This window comes from Natator depressus, chromosome 18, assembly GCF_965152275.1.
Source record: "Natator depressus isolate rNatDep1 chromosome 18, rNatDep2.hap1, whole genome shotgun sequence".
NCBI classification, from domain to species: Eukaryota; Metazoa; Chordata; order Testudines; family Cheloniidae; genus Natator; species Natator depressus.
In genome coordinates, this window is record NC_134251.1 from 22,019,996 (window position 1) to 22,040,992 (window position 20,997).

The 20,997-nt window shown below is 57.3% G+C and overlaps 1 protein-coding gene across 2 annotated transcripts in view; it reads left to right on the forward strand.

Moving 5' to 3' along the window:
- Window positions 1-20,997, forward strand: part of ESPN (espin) — an 82,651-nt gene that overhangs the window by 46,589 nt on the left and 15,065 nt on the right. For both annotated transcript variants that reach the window (XM_074975308.1, XM_074975307.1), the window contains exons 8-9: window positions 7,411-7,572; window positions 8,222-8,429. In XM_074975308.1, the coding sequence (XP_074831409.1) occupies window positions 7,411-7,572; window positions 8,222-8,429 (370 nt within the window). The remainder of the gene's footprint in view (window positions 1-7,410; window positions 7,573-8,221; window positions 8,430-20,997) is intronic.

The window sequence follows — 20,997 nt, forward strand, 5'->3', positions numbered from 1 at the left end:
CTGGCCACCCAGGTTACAAGCCACCAGCTCCCCTTCCGGACGGGAGACCAGGTCTGATGTAGCTGAATGCCCCTGCCGCTCCCAGCACCCAGAGAGTGCACGTTCTGGCCCGACTCCCACGCTGGTCCAGGGCCTTTCTCCTCTAGCACCAGCTCCAGTCTGGCCCCATGAGCCCGATGCCCATGTGCATTCCCCTATGGCAGTCACGGGGGCATGTCTGGGCAGGGAGGCATGTCCTGGTTACAGCTCCCATGCTCAGAATTTCCTTTATGGTGATGGACTTCTTGCTGGGTTTGCTCTTTGCCGTGGGGCTGGGGTGGGGACAACGTGCTAGCAGGATACTGGTGTGTTGGGGGGGCAGACGTACACCCAAGTGCAGTTTGCCTCTGTTGCTCTGAGCCACGTTACGCTGTGATCAACACCAGCTTTTGTCATTTGTTAAGCCTTGTGGTGCCGCAGATACTCCTCTGGGAACCCCAGCTGTATCCTTCTAGGCTGCATCTGGCTTATCTCCTGCCACAGGGGACAGTGACCCCAGCCCAGCAGCCAGAGTTCACAAACACCCAGTGGCTCCCATTGTTCTTGGTGGGAGAGGGGTTCTCCTTTGTTCTGAATGGGAAAGGGGTTCTCTCAATGGGAGAGGGGTTCTCCATTGTTCTCCACTGGATGCTCACCATTTTGGAAAGTGAGGTCATTGATTGATAGATTCTTAGATTCCAAGGCCAGGAGGGGCCATTGTGATCCTCTAGTTTACTCCCATGCATACACTCCTGCCCCCAGACACCAGATCCTTTGCCCTAGCCCACCTGTGTACCAGCACCCTCCTTCCATCACCATCAACTACTGGACCCACAATAACCTGTAAAGCTATATTTAAATAGATGTTTTGTGGCCAACTGAAGCTAGTTAAAGTGGGTGATTACAAAGTGGCAGAGTCTGCAGGGACTAGCGTGCAGGGTGCAGGATATTTTTCTCCACTTCCCATGCTGTGTTACTGTCAGCTCCCCAGAGCTGTTCTCATTGTGACTCTTGGGCAGCACAACCATAAGAGGCGGGTGTTAGTCTAGCTCCTCTGAGATTAGCAAAGTCAATACTCAGCTCGCCTGTGCACGGCGAATGCCTGTACTGCTGCCCAGTGGCTTAGCACCATTGTATTTCCTAGCGCACCCTCCGTTCATGGGGTCACAAGGGCTCCCAGAGAAGCAAGGGTCGGAGGGGAGCCTCACACAGCGGAAGTGTCTGGCTCAGTGGGCGAGGGAGTCCCCGCTGCTTGCCTAGCAGCGTGGAGAGCAGCAGCTAGGGTGCGTCAGGGCGGCTACGCCAAGCGAGGTTTGACGGGCATGGAGCGGGTGGAGAGTAGTGTCATGCAGGCCTGTTTGCTGCCTTGGGGGAACAGACTGGGCTTCTTGAAGGATTCTGAGTTATTGGTATTACCGTAGTGTGTCAGAGTCCCAGCCACGGGCCATTGCCCAGGCACTGAACAGAAAGCTGGGCCCTGCCCCTGCCCCAGAGAGCTGACAGCTGGCTAGAGCGGAGAGCCAGCATTCCCTACCCGGCCTGCCCCCTGCTCCCAGCCGCCCAACGGGACCCGGGCCTTTAGCACGCAGACCGCAGGGGCTGCTCCACTAGGTCGTTCGCAGACTCTTTTGGGCAGGGCCTGTTTTTTCTGTGTGCGCGTGTTAGCACCCGACAGTGCAGGGCCCCGATTCCCAGTCCAGGCCGCAGGCACTGCCGCAGTGCAGATGATAAATACTACATTGGAGCCAGGGCCTGTTCTGTGTGAGTAACCCGCGAGCCCCGCCAGTGTGGCGCCCCACACATGCTCCCGGGGGCTGGGCCAAGCGCCCAGTGCGGAGAGGGGAGCGTGGCAGGCAGGGGCTGGGCCCAATGTAATGCTAGCCATGCCTGTCACAGTCCTGCTGAGAGATGCCTGCCAGAGATGTGTCTGCACTTCGGGCCAGTGGGAGGGTGTCAGGGTAATGCGAGCTGGGTAGCGAGACTGTCAAACTGGAAAGAGCAGCATGGGGAGCCGGCAATTACCCACCCTGCAGAACGGGGGTTCAGAGCTGCAGGGAAACAGGGTGCTGGCCCCCTCTGGAATAACAGAGCCCGGGGGCATCTCCCGCAAGGAGCACCAAGGTGCAGACATAACGGACAGACCCTGCCCATGCTGGGACCAGCAGGAATGTGGGCAGGGCCTGCCCTTACCCAGGGGGCTGAGTGGGCGAGGGGGGAGCAGCTGGCAGAGTCCGAGCCAGGGTCTCTGGTGCTGATGGGCAGAGACAACAGGTGAGCAGCCCCCCCACCCCCCAATTCCTCCTGCCTCTGCAGTCAGTGGGAACCCAGCTCTGGCATCGCCAGGGCTGCAGGAGCCGTCCTGCAACGGGCCAGCAAAAGCCCCTGCAGCGTTAGCCAAAGGGGGCCAAGTGCCCTGCAAAGCCATAGGGCTCAGCCACCTGGCGTGGGGACCATCACGCTGCACTTAGCGAGGGACACAGGCCTGGGCGGGATCTCCCGGGTGACAGAGTCCAGCCCCTGTTGTCACAGGCAGCCCCGTCATCTAACCCCCTTCACAAACATGGCCAGCTCATTAGGGCCCCCGCTCCTGCCATTGGGAGGCTGATCCCACCCCTCACCCCTCTGATGGTTACAAACATTCTCATTTCCAGCTACATTTATTCCTGGCCCGTTCAGTCCCTTTGTCAAACCCCTCCGAAAGCAGAAGCCTCCTTAAGCCCCCCACCCTGCCCATAGCGAACATCTCTTCAACAAAGCCCCCACAGACAGGAGGGGCTTGACCAAACCGTGCACCGCTTCAGAGCTGGCCACGTTCACGCCAGCTGGCCTGTGCTGGGGGCTCTGTGTGCCTGGAGGAAATTCACTAACAGTGATGCAGCCATGCCGTGCCACGCCAGCCCCCATCGGCACATTGATTTAGTTGGGGATTGGTCCTGCTTTGAGCTGGGGTTGGACTAGATGACCTCCTGAGGTCCCTCCCAACCCTGATATTCTGTGAAAGCAGGGCAGACATGGCACAGCTGAGGTTGGCGTTTGACCCACACAACGCCTGCACTCATGTCATGATCCCAGTGCCCCTTTCCAGGATGCGGACTGGGCCTGCCTTAGGTTGGGATGTCCTCAGGTCCGGGGCCGCCCCTTGCATGTGTGCGGAGGGCACAGAGATTGTGGGTGTTTCACAGACAAGCCCAGTGGCATCTCCTGGGGCTCGGGGCGCGCATTGACCACCCCAATGGTCCCGGGGGGCAAGCCTGGGGTGGGCCAGAACCACATTAAGGATTCAGAGGGCAGGGATGCTGTGTGCAGAGCAGGGTTTTCGAGATGCCCATTTTAAGGTTAATCTTTAGTTAAAGTTTTGTGAAGAGAAATGGGAGCTGCTGCCCCATGATTGGCTAGTGACTCTCAAGTGATGTCACTGCCAGGTGAGCCGATAGGTGTGGGCAATTCATTCGAGAGCTGCTGTAACCGGAGAGGCTGGCTCAGGTATCAGCAGGTGTGCTGAGGCCAGGTATCGGGTGGCACTTTTGTTTCAGGCTGGCAGGTTCAGTGGGTCTTAGCCTCACTAGGCGCAGGTAAGAAGGGCTTTTACTTTACCCTACAGACATTGCCTGGGGGTGGAGGGTCTTTGCTGGGCTCTTTCCCTTTGCTTTGCACTCCCACGGACGCCCTGGTCCTTCACCCTGCAGCGCTGGGTCAGGGAGCGTTTGGTGCCCTGCTACAGACTGGGGCTGGGCTCTGCAGGATGGGCCCTGACCACAGCCAGGGCACTTCTGCAGGCGGTGGGTTGCATGGGACAGTGCTGGAGTGTGCTTATGTTGTTGCAATGACAGTGGCTAGTTGTGGAGGGAGCAGAGTGGGACTGGAGGAGGAGGACTTGGGGGGGGGTCTCCCGTTAGCACCACAACCGTGTTGCTCATGAGGGGGGATGCCGGTGTCTCAGTAAGGGGCTCCTGGAACACTTTCCCCCCTTGTCTGTCACCCACCCCCTATGTCCCTGAGGAGGCAGGACTGAGGAGCCATCCCAGTCATCCCTGCAGGTGTGGGGCTGATCCTACGGGGCTATCGACAATGACATGAATTCATGCCTGGCTGGCCTCTGTGTGCAGTGCCCAGCGAGACGGGAGGTAGGAGCCTCAGGAGCAAAGGGCTGTCCAGTGATGCAGCTGGCCCCTGTCTGTCTGTCTGTCCTCGTGGCCCCTTTCCTCTGGGGAGGACACGTGGGCTTTGTGGCTGGCACCAGAGTGTTTAGCATGTTTGATTCTCTCCTTCCGTTTCCATCACCTGCACTGTTGAGCCGATGCGTCCTCCATGGTTTTCTCCATGCCTCCCTGATATCGGTGTGCAGAGTAACACGGGGGCATCTGTCAGGGAGGAAAGGAGCACCGAGCTCACCTGCTGTCCGGCCAGCTGGGCCCTGGTCCCCCACACATCTCTTATCTCTTTGGGAAGCAAAGCTCTGTGCGGCTCGCATGAGGGTCGGTAGGGCTGCAGCAAGGGCCTTGGCTAGCAAGGCTCCTGCAGCACATCCAGTGCTTGGGCAATCAGATCTCTGCTCATTTCTGAGCACTCTAGCTCACCAATGCCCAGCCGGGCCATGGTACTGGAACATGCTGCCGCCCCGTTAGCATTTCTTTACTCGTGGTTTGCATCCTCCCCGGTCATTTATATTTTGGGAACAAAAAGCGAGAGATCTCCTCAGTGCAGCCACCAGCCTGCTTGTTTGCAACACCCAGAGCGCAGGAGGCTGGCAAGAGTTGCCATCTTTAGCAGTTGCCCTCTTCGCTTTGCATCAGCTGCTGGCCAGAGCTGAGGCCTGCAGCAGCAGTGGATAGCGAGGCAGTCAAGGAAGCGTCTTTTCTTCACTCACAGAGCAGGACTTCAGAGCCAGTTGCACCACTAGCCACCAAAATCTCTGGGTCCGTTTGGAGAACATAGCCCCTTGGCATTTGAGTGTCCACGCTGTGCATTCGCCAAGGTGTCATTGGAACTGTATTTCCTTGCTAAGGGCCACATTCTGACCTCAAAAAGAACAGGAGGACTTGTGGCACCTTAGAGACTAACCAATTTATTTGAGCATAAGCTTTCGTGGGCTACAGCTCACTTCGTGCTCAAATAAATTGGTTAGTCTCTAAGGTGCCATAAGTCCTCCTCTTCTTTTTGCGGATACAGACTAACACGGCTGCTACTCTGAACCCTGTCATTCTGACCTCAGTTGCATTATTCTGGATTGTGATTGGTTTAACTGAGAGCAGAATTTGGCTTTGAATCCAAAGGAGACTGCGTGAGCAGCACGTAGGCAATTACCAATGCAGATTGGTCTGTTTAACGTTCCAGACATACAAATCATGGCCATGCAAATTCGTATGCAAGGGGGAAAGAGAGATGAATGCAAATAGCCTGGCCTCTGGAACAAAAAAGCTTGTGAGCTGGAGTCAGGGACTCTGAGATTCTGTAGCGAAGATGCAACCAGCAGTTCTCAGCTGTGCTGTGTGTGCGAGCCCCATTCCCAAGAGCCATGCTCCCAAGGCAGCAGTCTCTTCGGGCTGCCCCTGTCTGGTTGCTAGAAGGCTCACACTTGGGCAAGGGGAGACTCTTCGTGCCCCAGTGGTTTAGCACAAGGCCCCTACTGTGTTCCCGGCTCACTGGCTCCACAAGGGCAGAGATCTAGGTCTGGTATGTATCTGTCCCCCTTCTGAGTGCCTCGTCATCACTAATGTATTTACCCCACCACATCGGTGTGCAGCAGGGCAGGGCTAGCGAGCCCATTCCACAGAGGGGGAACAAGACACAGCCAGACTCACCCATGGAGTCTATGGCAGAGTGGTAACTTGAACCCTTGTCTCCTGAGTCCCAGCCTGGTGCCCTAACCATTGGGAAGTTCTTCCCAAGAGCCCATCAAACCCGGCCTGGGGCAGCTCTCTTGTAGCAATGCAGGCCAGCTCCCCAGGGGCTCAAGGCCAGCCTCCAATTGCAGGTGTTTACAGCATCGTCCTGTGTCCCCGCAGCGTGATCACGGCATGCTCCCTACCCCGGCTTGAGGCTGTCCCGCAGAGAGCTGTCCCCGGCTCAGCACTCTGCCCCCTCGCCCAGCGGAACTGCCTGATCACTGTCCCCTGTAGCCATGCGCGTGAGGAAGCACGCTCTGGAGAGTAGTGAACCCTGGCTCAGAGGCTCCAAGAGCCTCTGGAAAACAGCTAGTGCCGTTTCCAAGGATCTTTGTGCTATTACCTGCCTCATAAAAAAAATCCAGGCCACTCAGCTGTTCTGCGCACAAAGCCCTTGAGATCTGCACCAAGGCGATTTAAAGCTGCTGCTCCCAGCCCCGTTATGTAAGAACATGGCCACTGAAAGCAAAGTTTGGGGCTGTGGGAAGCGCCCGGCTCCGCTGGTTTTGCAAAGGGATAAGCTGCCCCAGCTAATCCGCAGGGGCTGGGATTGAGTGCTGTGGCTCCTAAACTCTCCTCAAAAGGGGTTACGCAAACAAAGATTCAACCAGGTTCTTAGTGCTGCATGCAGGGCAGGTCTCAGGGCCCTCCGTGGCTTTATGGAATTGCATTCCCCTGCTCTCACCTCAGCAGCTAGATGCTAGAGAGATGAGCACACCAGGAAAACCTAAAACAGTCAATGAGATTTTTCAGTTCACTAGAAAATTACCCATGATGTCTCCTGCTCTGGGACCTAAACCTGCCACCGTCACAGAACGGATGGGGTATCTAATGCGGATAAATGTGGCATTTGGCTCAGCGTTCTGAATCCCAGCTCCACACATGGAGTATCGGCCGGGCAGCTTTCAGCTACTTTGTTATTTATCACACGTGAAGCACAGAGGAGCTCTGGGAGATATTAATGCAAATCACATTGCTGGCTGTGTGCTGGAAATGGAAATGATTAAACAACTGAAGAGCAGCTCAGAACCGGGTTATTTCTCCAAGTGTTCGTCTCCCAGTGAGTGGCACTGGAGTGGTCAATGGACAATGGCCAGAATGCCTTTTTGTTCGGTGTCTGTAAAGCGCCCAGCACATTGGGTCCAGAGCAATCACTGGGGCTCCTAGACCCTCCAATGATCCAAAGAAATAGAATAGCCCTGGTGGCATTCACCAGCACGCGGGGTGCAGTGCTACAAGGTGTGCCATGGAGCAAATGATGCCTCTGTGGAGGAGGGTCTGGCCTCAGTTTCCCTGCATGACCCGGGGCAAGTCATGTTGTGTCTCTGGACCCCAGTTCCCACCCGTGCCGGGTGAGGCTGCTCCTTCCTCCCCACCCTTGTCTATTTCAAGGCAGGGACAGTCTCCCACTCCATGTATTAACAGCACCCAGCAAATGGGGCCCTGCTCTCATCAGGGGCCGCCCCATCCCTCCCGTGCAAACGCTGCTACCCCTTGTTGCTTGCAGTTATCGACACACGACAGCAGCCTGGAAGGCCTCCGGCGGGTCGACTCCAGCAGGAAATCTCGCAACTTCAGCAAGCAGCCCAGCACTGGGGATTACTACAAACACCTCGACAACAGTGTGGGGGAGCAGCCTGGCAGCTGGAAGATGGCGCACAGCGAGGAGGTGAGCCGCTAGGGCCGTTGCTCCCACCATCCGCCCTTCAGCTGCTTTTCTCTGGGGCCCCCAACCCTCAGGGCATCGAGCCTGAACTCCTGAGCGAGCTCCCGGCGTCTGAGCGGGTCTGACTGGGCAGGGCAGGCTGCAGGGTAGATCCTGTTTGTACAGACATGGACCTGCCTGGCTCAGGGGCTGGGAAGCACAGACTCCCCCTCTTGGGGACCCGTCCAAACCCCAGGTGACTCTCCAGGGCTTGTATGAAATTAATTGGGGGGGGGGCTCAGCCCAGTTCCCACTGCACAGATAACCGCATCGCAAAGCCAACCACCGCAGCTGGCATGAACTGGCCATCTCGCCAGCAGCCTCAGCCGGGGCCCAGAGCTGCCTGGGGCCCAGCCCCTGCTGCGTTGCCCCAGAGCAGCGTGTGGGGAAGCTGCCTGCTGGCCCCGCTCTGGGGGGTGGGCTTTGGCCTCCATTGCCAGCTCTCCCCAGCAAGGGGACTCATCACAGCCCCAGCTGGGAGGCCCTCAGGCCCTGCCAGAGGCAGCAGCTGGCAGGGTGACAGCGGGAGGGAGTGTTTAGCATCGCCTGACAGTCGCACTTGCTGGACCTTTCTTGGCTGTTTTCAATGGATTTATTTGTTGGTTTGTTTAAGGCGTCTCTTCTTTCCAACGACGACAACGTGCACAATGGGAGTGCAGCTGAGAACAAGCCCTCTGGGGAGATGACGCCCCCGCCCCCTCCTCCTCCTCCTCCTCCTCCTCTTCCTGAGAACATCTGTCCTCCACCCCCGCCCCCTCCACTGCCAACGGAGACTCAGGTGCCCTCTTTCAGCCAGCGCCGCTCGTCTTCTTCCACTGGAAGTAAGTTGCAGAGCTCTCTGCCACACATTCGGGGCCTCCTCTGGTTGGTTTGACACCCTGGGCTCTGATCTGTGGGCTGGTAATGCAGCTTCCTGCCAAACGAGGGAGGAACCCAGGGTTGTCAAATAAAATTGCTGGTTTGTTTTCAGAATTCCCCCCGCCCCAAGGGCTTCAAGACAGATGTAAAATGAGTGGGAACAGGTAAGCTCATCAGAGCACACCCTGCAAAAGGCTTTAGCTCTGGCAGTCTGGATGCGGCGCCGTATGTGGGCTGTTCTTTCTGACACACGCGAGTCCCTGTCTCTAGGAGCTGTCCCTCCATGTGCAGAGATAACACACTGAGCGAGGGGGGAGGCAAAGGCGAACATACATAAGATTATGCAGGTGCTCTGCTGTACGTGGTCCCTGCTATTTCTCTGCGGGGCACATGGGGACACCTGGCCAGCTTGCAGCCTCGTCCAAGCAGGTTTATGATTGTGACACAAGGATGTTTGGGATTTTTCGTGCATGGAGGGGGACAGGTGGGAGCTGGGATCAGTAAAGAGAGAGACACCGAGTCAGCTGACATACCTCCCAACCAGCCTTACTGTAGCTTCCATTTACCCTCAGGGCTTGAGACTAGCAACAAGCCATGCTTAGCTCTGTCGCATACAGACAGGGGAGGAGGTGAGTCCCTGCTGCCAGGAGCTTCCATTCTAAGTAGGCACAGGACACGCAGCTTGGCTGTTGCAGTTCAAGTCCTGGTTCCTTTGCCACTGTGAATTGGTGCCTAACCTTTGTCACCCGAACTAGCCGGAGGGAGAGCGGAGGGTACCGCTGCAAAGTGTCGGAGAAAAAGGGACGTGTCATTAGCACTCAGGATGTTACACTTTGATCTTTCTAAGTGGTTTGTCTGAGTGACGCCAATTTCAGGCAAACCCAGCCCTGCAGCCCCCTTGGAGCTGGGCCCCATGGCAGCCAAGTAGGAGCTTCCTCTGTGCAACACACCTCATAAACTGTCTCCAGTTATTTGTTCCTGACCCTGCTTCCCTCCTGGAGCAGCTGCCAGGGTTTGGGTTTTCTCTCGGCACTGGGGGCCCTGCTGGGGAGCTCTCCCTGTGCCCCGAGGCTGGCACGGCTGGAGATGGGGCTGGCACATGCATACCGCAGCAGGGAGCCAGAGGCAGTGGGGTGTTCAGACTGAGCAGGCGGTATTGCTGACCTACTCTGCCAGGCCAGTTGGCTCCTGTCCCCACTGGGCACTGTAGCTCTGGCTGCCACAACCAGCACTGCAGGTGATGCGGGGTCTGTGTCCGAGTGGCCCGCGGGGGGTTGGGATGTGGGAGCTCTTGGTAAAGACAGCACTGACCCCTGGGGAGCGACACTCTCAGATCCTCACATGCCTCAGCGGATCGCCGGCAGCCAGTGACCGGAGAGCCATTAGGTCTGTCCGCCCAGCCCATGGCGGTGGGTCCCCAGCCCAGCTCCCAGAGTGGGGCTCACGCTGGCCCGCTGACAATAGCGGTGTAGACAGCGCTTTGAAGGTGCAGCTCAGACCCCAAAGCCTAGCGAGGGGGATGGGCATCCGAGCCCAAGCTACAGTCCAAACCGCATCTCGAAGCGAGCACTAGCCGGAGCCCAGACCGGCCTGATGAGGAGCTGCCGTGGCTGCCGGGCAGGGCAGAGCGGCACCCTGTAGCCCAAGGCTTTATTCTGCAGCTGTCACTGGAGAAGCTGCACTTGGATCCTTCCCTTTGTACCCTCCTCTGGGAGCCTGGCTGCGTCTGGAATGGGACCGCGCTCCTGCCGCAGGGAGCCCTCGGGGACTGTTCCCAGAGCCCGGCGGAGCGAGCAGAGGGGCCCTGGGAAGCCGCTCTGCTGGGGGTCCCCAAACTCAGCTAGGGTTAGAAGAGGCAGCCTGGGGCTGCCTGCTCCCTAGCAGGGGATGCACCCGCCAGCCTAGAGGAGAGCAGGCCCCCAGAGAAAAAGGCAAGTAGCAGGTCCCTAGGCCCTGAATTACACGGCCCAGCTGGCAAAGCCTGCAGCCCAAACCCACCATGAGCCCCTGTGCCTGGCAGTGGCAAGGCTGTTTGCGGGCAGGCCCTGTCACCAGCATGAGGGGCTGTGGGGCCAGCCCCTTCTGCAGGGTGCGTTAGCATGGAACAGTCAAACAGCTTGCCCCTCTGAGGGCCCCCCCACTCCACTGCATAGCATAGCATCCCCCTCCCTTTCCTGCCTATATCAATCGATCCAGCCTTCCTCCCTCCCTTTTACTATCAAGCTTCCCAGCCTAGACCTCCTCCTTTTATAGAGCTGGGGAGGTGGCCCTAAGGGCCCACAGCTGGCCCAGCCCTGTGCCCAATATCCCGGCACTCAGAGGCAGCAGCTGGGCTCCTTCCTCCAGGCGGGGGCGGGGCGGGTTAACCCTTCCCTAGCCAGCCACCAATCAAAGCCCAGGGTAGCCGAACAGACAAGCCAGGCTATTCAAGAGCCCCAGGAGTGGCTCAGCCGTGCTGCTGTAAAGCACCAGACCCAAGGCCCCCTCCTTGTCTTCGCTCGCAAACAGTGTGTTTGCATACGGTGAACGTCCTCATGTAGACAAGAGGAGGTGTCCTTTAAATCTGTGTGAGCTGGTCGCAGTGACCCCCCGGATCCTGCCGCATCCCCCGTCCAGCTGCCCCAGGGCAGGCAAGGCCCCCTTGGGGCAGCTGCTGTTCTCTGCAAGGCTCCCCTGACCCCCCACCCCCTGCCCGGCCCCTGCATTGTCCCTGTGCCCAGCACTCATGCTGCTCTTCTCAGAGGGCAGGGCTGGGCTCGCCAGCATTGGTGGGGGTTGGGCTTGGTGCCCACAAATGGGGGGGAGCTTTAGGCACAGACAGGACACAGGGGCCTGCACCCTCTGCATTCGGGGCCTGCCTGCTGGGCAGTGGGGCCTGCAAGAGTTTTGCTTTGTGCCATCGGGTCACAGAGCTGGGGGGCAGCTAGGTCACAGCCAGGGTGGGGAAGGAGACGCTACCAGGGCCTGCTGGTGTCAGGTGTACAGTGAACATTATTGATCGTGTGAGTGACTGTGGAGGGGGCAGGCAGAGGGGGGCCCCTACAGGCCAGGCAGAGGGGGCTCCATACAGGCCAGGCAGAGAGGGGCCCCCAGAGGGGCAGGCAGAGGAGGCTCCCCTTGAGGGCTGGCAGAAGGGGGCCCCGAGGGTGTCAGAGTGAGGCCCCTCCAGAGGGGCAGGAAGAGGGGGGCCCACCAGAGGGGCAGGTTCTTTCAGAGGGAACCCCAGAGGGGCAGGCAGTCCCTGCCCCAAAGAGCCACCAGACGCAATAGACCAGACAGACACAGGGTGGAACACACCAGCAGGGACCTACATGATGGCAGCAAACGGCACGTCAGTGTCAGGATTTATTGGTTTGTTTCTTTTGGGGAGGTGGGGGGGTTACGTAGGAGGGGATCAGCTACATGGAAAGAACAGGGAAGGGAGGGGCAGGGTTGAGGGGGACGGGGTAGGGGAGGGGAGAGTAAGGGTGCAGGTGTGGAGTGATGCTGAGGTGAAGAGACCAGGGGGAGCGGGCTTGGAGCAAACGGCCAATCAGCACAGAGCAGAGAAAGTCCAGTCAAACTGTAGGAAGGTCTCGGAATACCCAGTGGACCCTGCTCTGGCTGGTTCTGGTCCTACCCGCTGGGGCTCTGGCTGGCAGCTCGCTACAGTTCTCCCCCAGGGCTACATGGTGGGGAGAAGGGCGGCAGCTCCTAGGTGCTAGTCCCCCCAGAGTGGGGTGGGGTGGTGGGAAAATCTCCCTTGCACAGTTCTGGGTCATACAGAGTCCTGGGAGGAGGTGCGCCCCCCAATATAGTTAGCCTGTGGAACTCACTGCCACAAGATATCATGGAGACCTACCACGGGCAGGACTAGCCAGGAGCTAGCCAGAGCCATGATAACGAGACCACCCAGACCCACAACAGGCAGATTAACAAAGTCCCATGATAGGAAGAAACACCCCCCATGGCAGGTTATCCAAGCGTTGTCCGTTAGGGGGTTTCTTGCCCCATCCTCTGGCAGCTGGTGCCGGCCCCTGGGGGAGACAGGAGACTGGGGCCTGTGGGCTCCTGGTCTGATCTTACATGGCAGGTCCCTTGTTACTCAGATCCGGCGGCCTGCAGACCCACTGGGCGCACCCTGCCACCATCCATCACCCTACAATCCCCACCCCCTTGGCACTGCTGCTGCAGAGCAGAGTGCCCTGGGGGTGCTGTCTGGTGACCCCATGTGGCACTTTGCTGCCTTGGGGGCTCATGTGCTCGTCCAGTGGGCTGCAGAAGTTGAGTGTCACCCACCCCAAGGGGGATTAGCTTAGCACTGCTCCTTGGCACCTGCTTGCTGGCCTCGGGAGAGCTTTGCCTAGTGACCGTCTCTGGCATGAGAGCGGGTGGAGGAGCGTTAATTGCAATGCTCCTGTAGGGCATTAGGGATGTTTTTCCCTCTGCTCGCTCGCTGGCCTCAAGGTCAGACCCACAGAGCCTGTCCCACGTCCGTCACATGATGAAGCTCAGCCCGTCTGGCTGTGTCTTTAAGAGGCAGTGACCAATTGGAGCTGGCAGCCCAAGAGCAGCAAGCCACTGGTGTCCCAGATACCTGAGACTGCAGCTGTCCAGATTGTCTTAAGCCAGTTACTCTGGAGGTGTGACATGCACGGTGCTATATAACCCCGCCGCAGAGCTGCTGCACTTCCAACAGCCTGGGGATTTCTGCTGCCCGCCACCCTAGTGACGGGACAGAGTCATGACTGTCACATGGGCGACACTTACGGAGATCTCCTCGTCCTCGAAAAGGCTGGCTCCCCTCACGCCTCTCCTGAAGAAACTGCTCAGGATTAATGGTAACTTTTGGCAGACCCTGCACCACACCCAGGAAACAGTAGCTAAAATAACAGCATGTGCAGGCGATTGCCTGTAACATTGAATCTCCTCCAGCAATAACGGCACGTTATTAAACCAAACAGAGCTTTAAAGAAAGGTATCCTTACAGGTCAGATATGCTTTGATTGAACAGTACAGAAGAATAAAGGGGACTTCTAAGAATAGAGACACACATGCAAAATCCAGCCAGAGACAACTGACAATGGCAGAGCAAACTGCCACTTAACTTAAACCTCCGAAATGCGTCTGCTCGCCAGTACCCCCCACCTGTGCTCCGGTGCGGTGAGCCCTGTCAGCAAGGACTCTGAATTGCGCTTTCCTCTCGAACCCACTCTGCAGATTTCCAGGCTCTCTTCCATTCGTGGGAACCTGCTATGACTGGCTCAGACCCCCAGGCTGGCAGACAGGGGAAATATTTCTTAACTTTTATTTTAAAATAACTTGAAAACGTTAGCGTAAGCGTCAGCTTATGAATTTACGAGCCTTGCGTTGGTTCGCTGTGGCAGCTAGCAATGTTCCCCCTTGGCCTCACTCTCACTTGTGTTTCTAGTTTCCTTTTTTAACCTTAACTCCATGGGCTTGTCTGTCCTCTTCACTGGGGTCTGCGTGGTATCGCTCCTTTCTGCTCGTACCCACTTATTCTCCCTGCTGGCTGCTTTTCTTCTCTGTCTTGTGGGAGCCAAATGCCTCCTCTTCTAACTGCAATTCTCTGCTTTTCTCTCTGCCTCCTAGAAGGAAAAGCTTTGGGGCACAGGAAGAGACCGAGTAAGTCCTGCAGCTGTTTTACCATCCCTGTGGGAAGTCAGCAGAGTGCCCAGTGCATGGGGGGGGACGAGGGAAGGGAAGTGCCCTGGCTCCTTTCTATTAGTCCCTTAATGGTCAGTGTCCAGTTTATTCTCCCCTCCTCCACAGGGAAGGCTGATGCTATTTGCATTAGGATGGTGGCTATTTAATGACTTGAGACCCATTGGTGATTGCTGGGGCACACACAAATCTGATCAGCTGGGTGGGGCACGAATGGCGCTGCAGAGCCCTGCTGGTGTCCTCGGTGCAAGGAGATGCTGTGTGCTGCACCCCAGTGTCAGCATGGCCCAGGGCACCTGTCCGCTTGATCTGCTCTTGGCAACAAACAGCTGCTCCTCTGAGACCCTCAGGCACCCGTCCCACTGCCAGAAAGGACCGGGATTTAGGCACTCGGATTCTGAATGCCTCCCATTACTTCTGTAAGGCCAAGGACACATTCCAGCTTCCCTCTCGAGCTGCCCAGCCAGGACCCAGCAGGGAATATCTCTTCTCCCCACTTTCCTGGGTTACTGTACCAGCATACAGGAGAGGGGAACATGCACAGAGGATCCAAACTGCAATCCCCACTCCCCCTTTAAGCAGCCACTTTGCTGTAGCCCCAAGGTTTCCAGTACAATTCAGTGCATCAGCACCCCCAGTGAGGGCTGACCCTGAAGACAGGTCTCAGGGAACGTGTGGGGCACCCCTGCAAACTACATGTGGCTGTCAGGGGAATCGTTGTTTTAGTAAATTGGTTACTGTGTTTTAGCCACTTAAATACTGATAGGAAAGTAACACACCGGCCCTGTGCTAGGTACCTCTTCAAGCTGCCCTGTCGGGAGTCGTTTCCGCCCATGCATTGTTAGTGCAGTTGGAGGGCTTGTTCATGTGGGAAAGCTGCTGCTTGCTGCCTTGTCGCCCTGTCTGGATGGCTAGCTGGTGGTTATTGTTGCTGGGGGGTAACTCTCCCTGTCTGGACGTGGACTAGCCAGGCCAGCGATGCAGCCGTTTGCTCTCGGCAGCTGCTGCTTGGGGACTTGGGTGCAGTTTTTACTTTCCAGGTGGAGGGCACAGGAGCTGGAACGAAGCTCGTGGCAGTTACTCGCTGTTGCTACCATGAGAAACTGCCCCCTCCTGTTGGGTTAGAACAGCTGTCTGTCAGCAGCTCACGCCTCTGAGCTTTGCCCCCTGTCACTGGGCTCAGTCTCTGAGCCTTTGGAGTCCTTGTGTTTAACTATTAACAAATAGCCTTGTCTCGACAAAGGGCAGCGACGTAGCAATCTCCACTATAAGTGCTTCATTTTCTGGCGCAACCAGCTATTCAGCATCAGCCCGCTGTCATTTCCACGGCCCACTCACTGCACTTAGAGGGTGGTAAATCCATTTGCCTCGGCGTCGCGCTTGGCCTAGTGCTCCCTGCTAGAACACGCAGTGCTCTGTTGCCCTGGGCTCCCTAGTGCAGGGACTTCCTGCCCACCTGGTCCAGCTGCCTCTGCACGAGCTTTAGGACTCCAAGGGGCTCTTTGGCTCCCTGTTCCATGGAGTGGTGAGACTCCACGGGGGAGCAGGGGCTGTGGCTACAGGGGGTTATCGTGCCTCTGCAGGTCCATGCTAGTACTTGCAGACAGACCCCGTCAAGAGAAAGGCCATAGGGTTTAATAGGTCTGCTGGCAGCCAGATTCTATAGAAAGTGACTAGGTTTCTCTTGAAATTGCTCTGAAACCCCATAGCATTTAATAAGGCATGAGATCATTTCTCCAGGCTTGTTTTTAGCCACCCTATAGAATTCCATAGCAGAGTCTATGTAATAATAATGGGGGATTAGAAACCCTGTGGAACAGTGACCACTTTTGGTGCCATTCTAGAGGCTTTTCCTGTAACAGACGGGTAGTTGTACCTAACTGGTGACCCAGCCCTTCCCTCTAACTCTGCACGTGCAATTCTCTCCCAACTCTACTGCCCGACAAATATCAGCCACGCTTCAAGCCCCTGTGTGTAAAGCGAGGCTCCCACATTCAGAGGGAGGCATCAAGTTTGGCCACCAATGATGCATTGGTTTGAGAAGGACCATTATGTGGGACTTGATCCTCCTCCCAGTATCGTGAAAGCTCCCAGAGGCTTCAGTGGAGCAGGATTGGGCACATACCCAGCCCCATGTGCACCGTGCATGTTAGCAGATCCGGTCCCAGTGCCGAGGAGCTTACAGGCCGGATGGAGGGGAGCTCTGATGAGATGCACTGAGCTGATACCTCCAGATTAATCTGCTCTTTAAAAGGAAAATGCTGGAGCCAATTTTCCAGGCTCTGTCTCATGAACAACTGTCACGGAGTCCCCGGGCAATGCTCTGGAACTGCTCCCTACGAAGCCAATCAGGACTCTGGGGAAGTCTCCTCTCCATGAGCAGCCTGTCTGCAGGACACACAGCTCACACAGCTTCCACCTTCCTGGGTCTGACCTCAGAGCATTCAGCATCCTCTGCCCCTCCGTGCGCTTCCCACAGCGAGTCCGCCCAGGTGGGGTCCTGGGGAAGCCAGAGGGTCCTGCCCCCAAACTCCGCAGTCAGACGTGACTCTCAGCCAGCCAGTAAAACAGAAGGTTTATTAGACGACAGGAACATGGTCTAACACAGAGCTTGTAGGTGCAGAGAACAGGAACCCTCAGCTGGGTCCATTTTGGGGGGCAGTGAGCCAGACAACCACGTCTGCCCTTCACTCCATGTCCCCAGCCAGCCCCAAACTGAAACCCCCTCCAGCCCCTCCTCCTCTGGGCTTTGTCCCTTTCCTGGGCCAGGATGTCACCTGATTCCTTTGTTCTCCAACCCTTTAGCTCTCACCTTGCAGGGAGGAAGGGCCCAGGCCATCAGTTGCCAGGAAACAGGGTGTCGGCCATTCTCTGTGTCCAGACCCCTGCATACACCTGCCCTCTAGGGCTCTGCAATTATCATACACCCTTATCCCACCACCTAGATACTTAAGAACTGCCTAGGGGAAACTGAGGCACCCCCACAATATTCAGAGGAAACATTAAGAACAGTCCCGCTTCGTCACAACAACTACAAGCTGGGTCCAACTGAGGACCTGCTTACTGACCTGTGGGGTAGTTGTCACATGCCTGCTTCTCCCACGTTGCTGCAGGGGCCTTGGTTTGTGCCCAAAGAGCCAGCAAAGTGGGTGCAGAACAATGAGTAGCATCCTCTCTGCTGTGAAACTGGCCCTTCCAGTGCTGCTGACAGGAGCCACAGCTAGATCGGGGTGGGGATTCACCTCAGAGGCCAAAGGACAGAGTGTTTCTCATTCTGGCCGTGAATGTCTTCCCCAGCCCCTTTGGATACAGCCCCACTCCAGGAACCAGGGTGGGCCGTGGCCCTGGCTGGGCGCTACACTTCATGGGCCATTGAGGACAGTGTCCATTTTACTGTTAGCATGCCAGGTACCTGCTGCCAGGGAAAGGGCCCCCGGGGCAGCTCCTCTGCCAGGGTAACTGGCACTGCACCACAAACCCATGCTGGCATGAGGAGCTGGCTGCCGCACCTTGGGAAACAGACTGCGCCTACCTGAGGCTGTTAGTCCCACAAGCCCCCTGGTACCACCATGTTCTCTGTGCTGGGGGACCAGGTGACTAACCCCCTGCCATGCAGCAGGAGACAGGCAGAGTCAGGGGCCCTAGCACCGCACTACAGAGACACACGCTCATGCCATGTTAGGCTTGATTGGCACTGGGAGCTGGCGTTAAAGTGGCCAGCCTTGCTACTATGAGCAGCTGTGCAGTGTGCGAGAGAAGGCCCTGTGCCTGGCACCGGCCTTTCCACTCCCACCTCAGCCCCCTCCAGCTCCCCTGGTGTGGCAGGTTCCCTCAAGGAGCCTTAGCAGGCGGGGCACAGGAGTCCAGATGAAAATAATTGTGTTTAATCACCAGCCGGGGGCTGGTCTCCCTCTTCCGTATTGGAGCTGTTTATTTCCTAGCCCACACCTTCACCCTGGGCTCGGCGGTGCAAGGCGTGTGTTAGGAGCCTTGCCCCGTTCACATCACTGGGAGTGGGCTCACACACACACTGAGCAGCTTGGCTCTGGGAGTTTAGTTGGCCCAGGAAAGGCGGGGACCCCAAAAAGCTGGAGCAGCAGCAAGCAGGAAATATCTGCCTAGTGCCAGAGGCTGCTCTGTTGTGACAGCAGCCTGGAGCTCCAGGGCACCACATGGAGAGGGGCAGTCCTCGCTGTCCTCCGGGCGAGGAAGCGGCTGGCCTGGAGGGAAGAGCCCTCGCTTGGCTCCTACAAACCCAAAGCAGCTCCCAGGGGCAGGCCTACAGTTGCTAGGAGAGCTCGTGTGCATGTTTATTGGCCGTGGGTGACCGGGCGCTGGCTGGTTAATCTGTCCTGCTTTGCGGTGGGGGGGGTTGATGGCTGCGTCCCAGGAGCTGCCGTCTGATCCCTTCGGGAGGGTGTAGCCCTAGCTGGCCGAGGTGGGCACTGCTGGCTCTAACTCTGCGCTGACTGAAGTGCTGTGCTGCCAGGCTGAGCAAGGTTAGGGTGCTGACACATCCAGGGAAAGCAAACAACACGTTGAAAGCAGCTGGACATTCGTCAGGCAGGAGCCGGCTGGTGCAGCAGTGCTCTGGGGCAGGAGGGTTTCTGGGCTCTCCGATGCCTGGGGGCTGTGGGGTCAGCAAGACCCTGGTTTATTAAACTCCCTTTGACTGGCTAACAAGCTCTGTGTGTGCTGCGCAGAGACCGGCTCATTGCCGCCTGTGTGGGATCTGGGGTTCGGACGCTGGCGGGAGCTGGTCCCTCCCCAGGTGACGCAGGGGTGTGGTGGGGTCGGCTGACCTAAACTCCATTCTCCGCCATTAACCCGGGGCTGCACTGCCACACTCCCTTTCCAAAGTAACAGTCAGCAGTGCGGGAAACTCGGCGGTTGGCAGCACTGGCTAGGGCAGCAGTACCTGGCCCCCCCAACCCAGCACCCACCCCAGCAAGTGGCAAGGAGGAGGCCGCAGGGCCCATTCTGTGTGCACCCCAGCAGGGGCCCCAGTTGTGCTAATTGACTCGGCCTGGTTGTGTGGGTCTCCCCACCACACCCCACAGTTTAACACTCCTCTAGGGCCACACAGCTTGGGGGCGCCCCAGGGCAGAGCAGACCTGCCAGGGGTGTTTCCAGTGGGCCAGCAGGACCCCTTTGTAATCTGTCTGCACATCCCAGCTCTGGGGAAACGGAGCCGAGCTCTGACCTGGGCACTCGCTGTCCCATGTCCAGCCTGAATGGGCCAGGCAGGCACCTTGGCCCCTCACTGAGAGTTTGTACGAGTCTCCTTCCCCTGAGCTAGCCAGGCCCAGAAGTGGGAGGGGAGTAAATGGCAGGGAACATAGTTTGTTTTAAACAAACACAAGTATTTGCATCATTGAAACACATCAAAGGTCCACTTCCACTGCCCGGGCTGAGAGAAAGCAGGACGGCAACACACACAGGTAGGGTCGGGTTTTCCAAAGTACTCGGCTTTAGTCCAACTCTGCTCCCCTTGAAATCAGTGGTAAAACTGCCACTGGCGGCCAGGGAAAACCCCTCTCTGAATGCGCCATCAGCCTCAGTAATTTGGATGCTGGTAGCAGCATGGGGCCACGATCCAGGTCGCGTTGCAGTCCAGGCGCTCTGCCAGGGCCTTTGACGGCAGCAGGGTCAGACTGGCGGGTGAGGAAATCAGCGTGACCGTCCCTTTTACTGAAATTGCGAAGTAACGACTGGCCCCAGGGCTGGGCGCTCAGTGTAGCCAGTGCTGTCGGTACATGAATGGGACTGCGGTGCCTGGTGCAGCTCTCATGGCCCACATGCTGAGCTGCATCGGGAAGAGCAGCAGCAACTGGGCTGGTTCGGGCCCTGGCTCCTTAGGAAACCCCTGAAAGCTCTAAGATGAATCCCCTGCAGACTGCACAGTGGGGCCTTTGTGCGTGTTCATACGGCCAGCATTAGCTGGACACGTGAATACCACCATGTCTTTTGCCATCAACAGCTTATTACTGTTTACAGTTTGGCAGCCGTTCAGTGCTTGGTCTTATTACCACTGAATCCAGGAGGATTTGGGGGGCGCAGCAGACGCTTAACGACGTTTCATTTTCCCAAGTGGGCCATTAAAGCCAAACAGCCTTTTGTCCACTTGTGCAGCCTCAGCCAAGAAGGAAACGCGCTTCAGCCCATTCATTCGCTCCGGCAGGAGGACAGCTGGGAAAGCACTCTGCCTCCTTGCCACATACCGGATCATTAGGAGACTCCACTCACGTGGCACAGGACCTATGGTGGGTAAAAGGGCTGGCGAGTTTTGTCGACTGGAGCATTGGGGCTGCATAATACGCACGGCCGTAGACAAAGCAAAACAGGGCAAGTCTTTGCAAAGAGCAGCAAGAATTCTTAGCTCGCACAGAATATTAGTGTTTCCAACTGCTGTAGAGCTGTTAGCTAATTAAGCTGTATCTAATGGTTTGCCTGCAAGAGCAGTGGGACCAGGTACTGCTGATAGGTTAGATGATCAGAACGTCCTATAGAAAAGGGCTACTTGGCTGCAGGGCAAACTCATCTCCCGTGTATGCTGAAGGTTTGCTTTGTGGGGGCTGAATGCACCCAGCAAGGGGAGAATAGTTCTGTAGATACCGCCAGCAACCAACCGGACAGGCATCTTCAGGCACCAGGTGGCCCTGCTCTCCTCTGGGCTAGCCTGGCCCTGGCAGGGCTGCGCTCAGACTGGATTTCACTGTTCAGTGAAGCTCAAGAGCACTAGAAAGTTGGGCTTACCTGGCTGACCTTGTTCTGACCCCGCAGCTGCCGGCTTTATCCCTTCTTAACCTTACCTGACTGTTGCTTCACACATGGAAGGCAAGTATGGGGTTGGTAGCGAGGGATTGG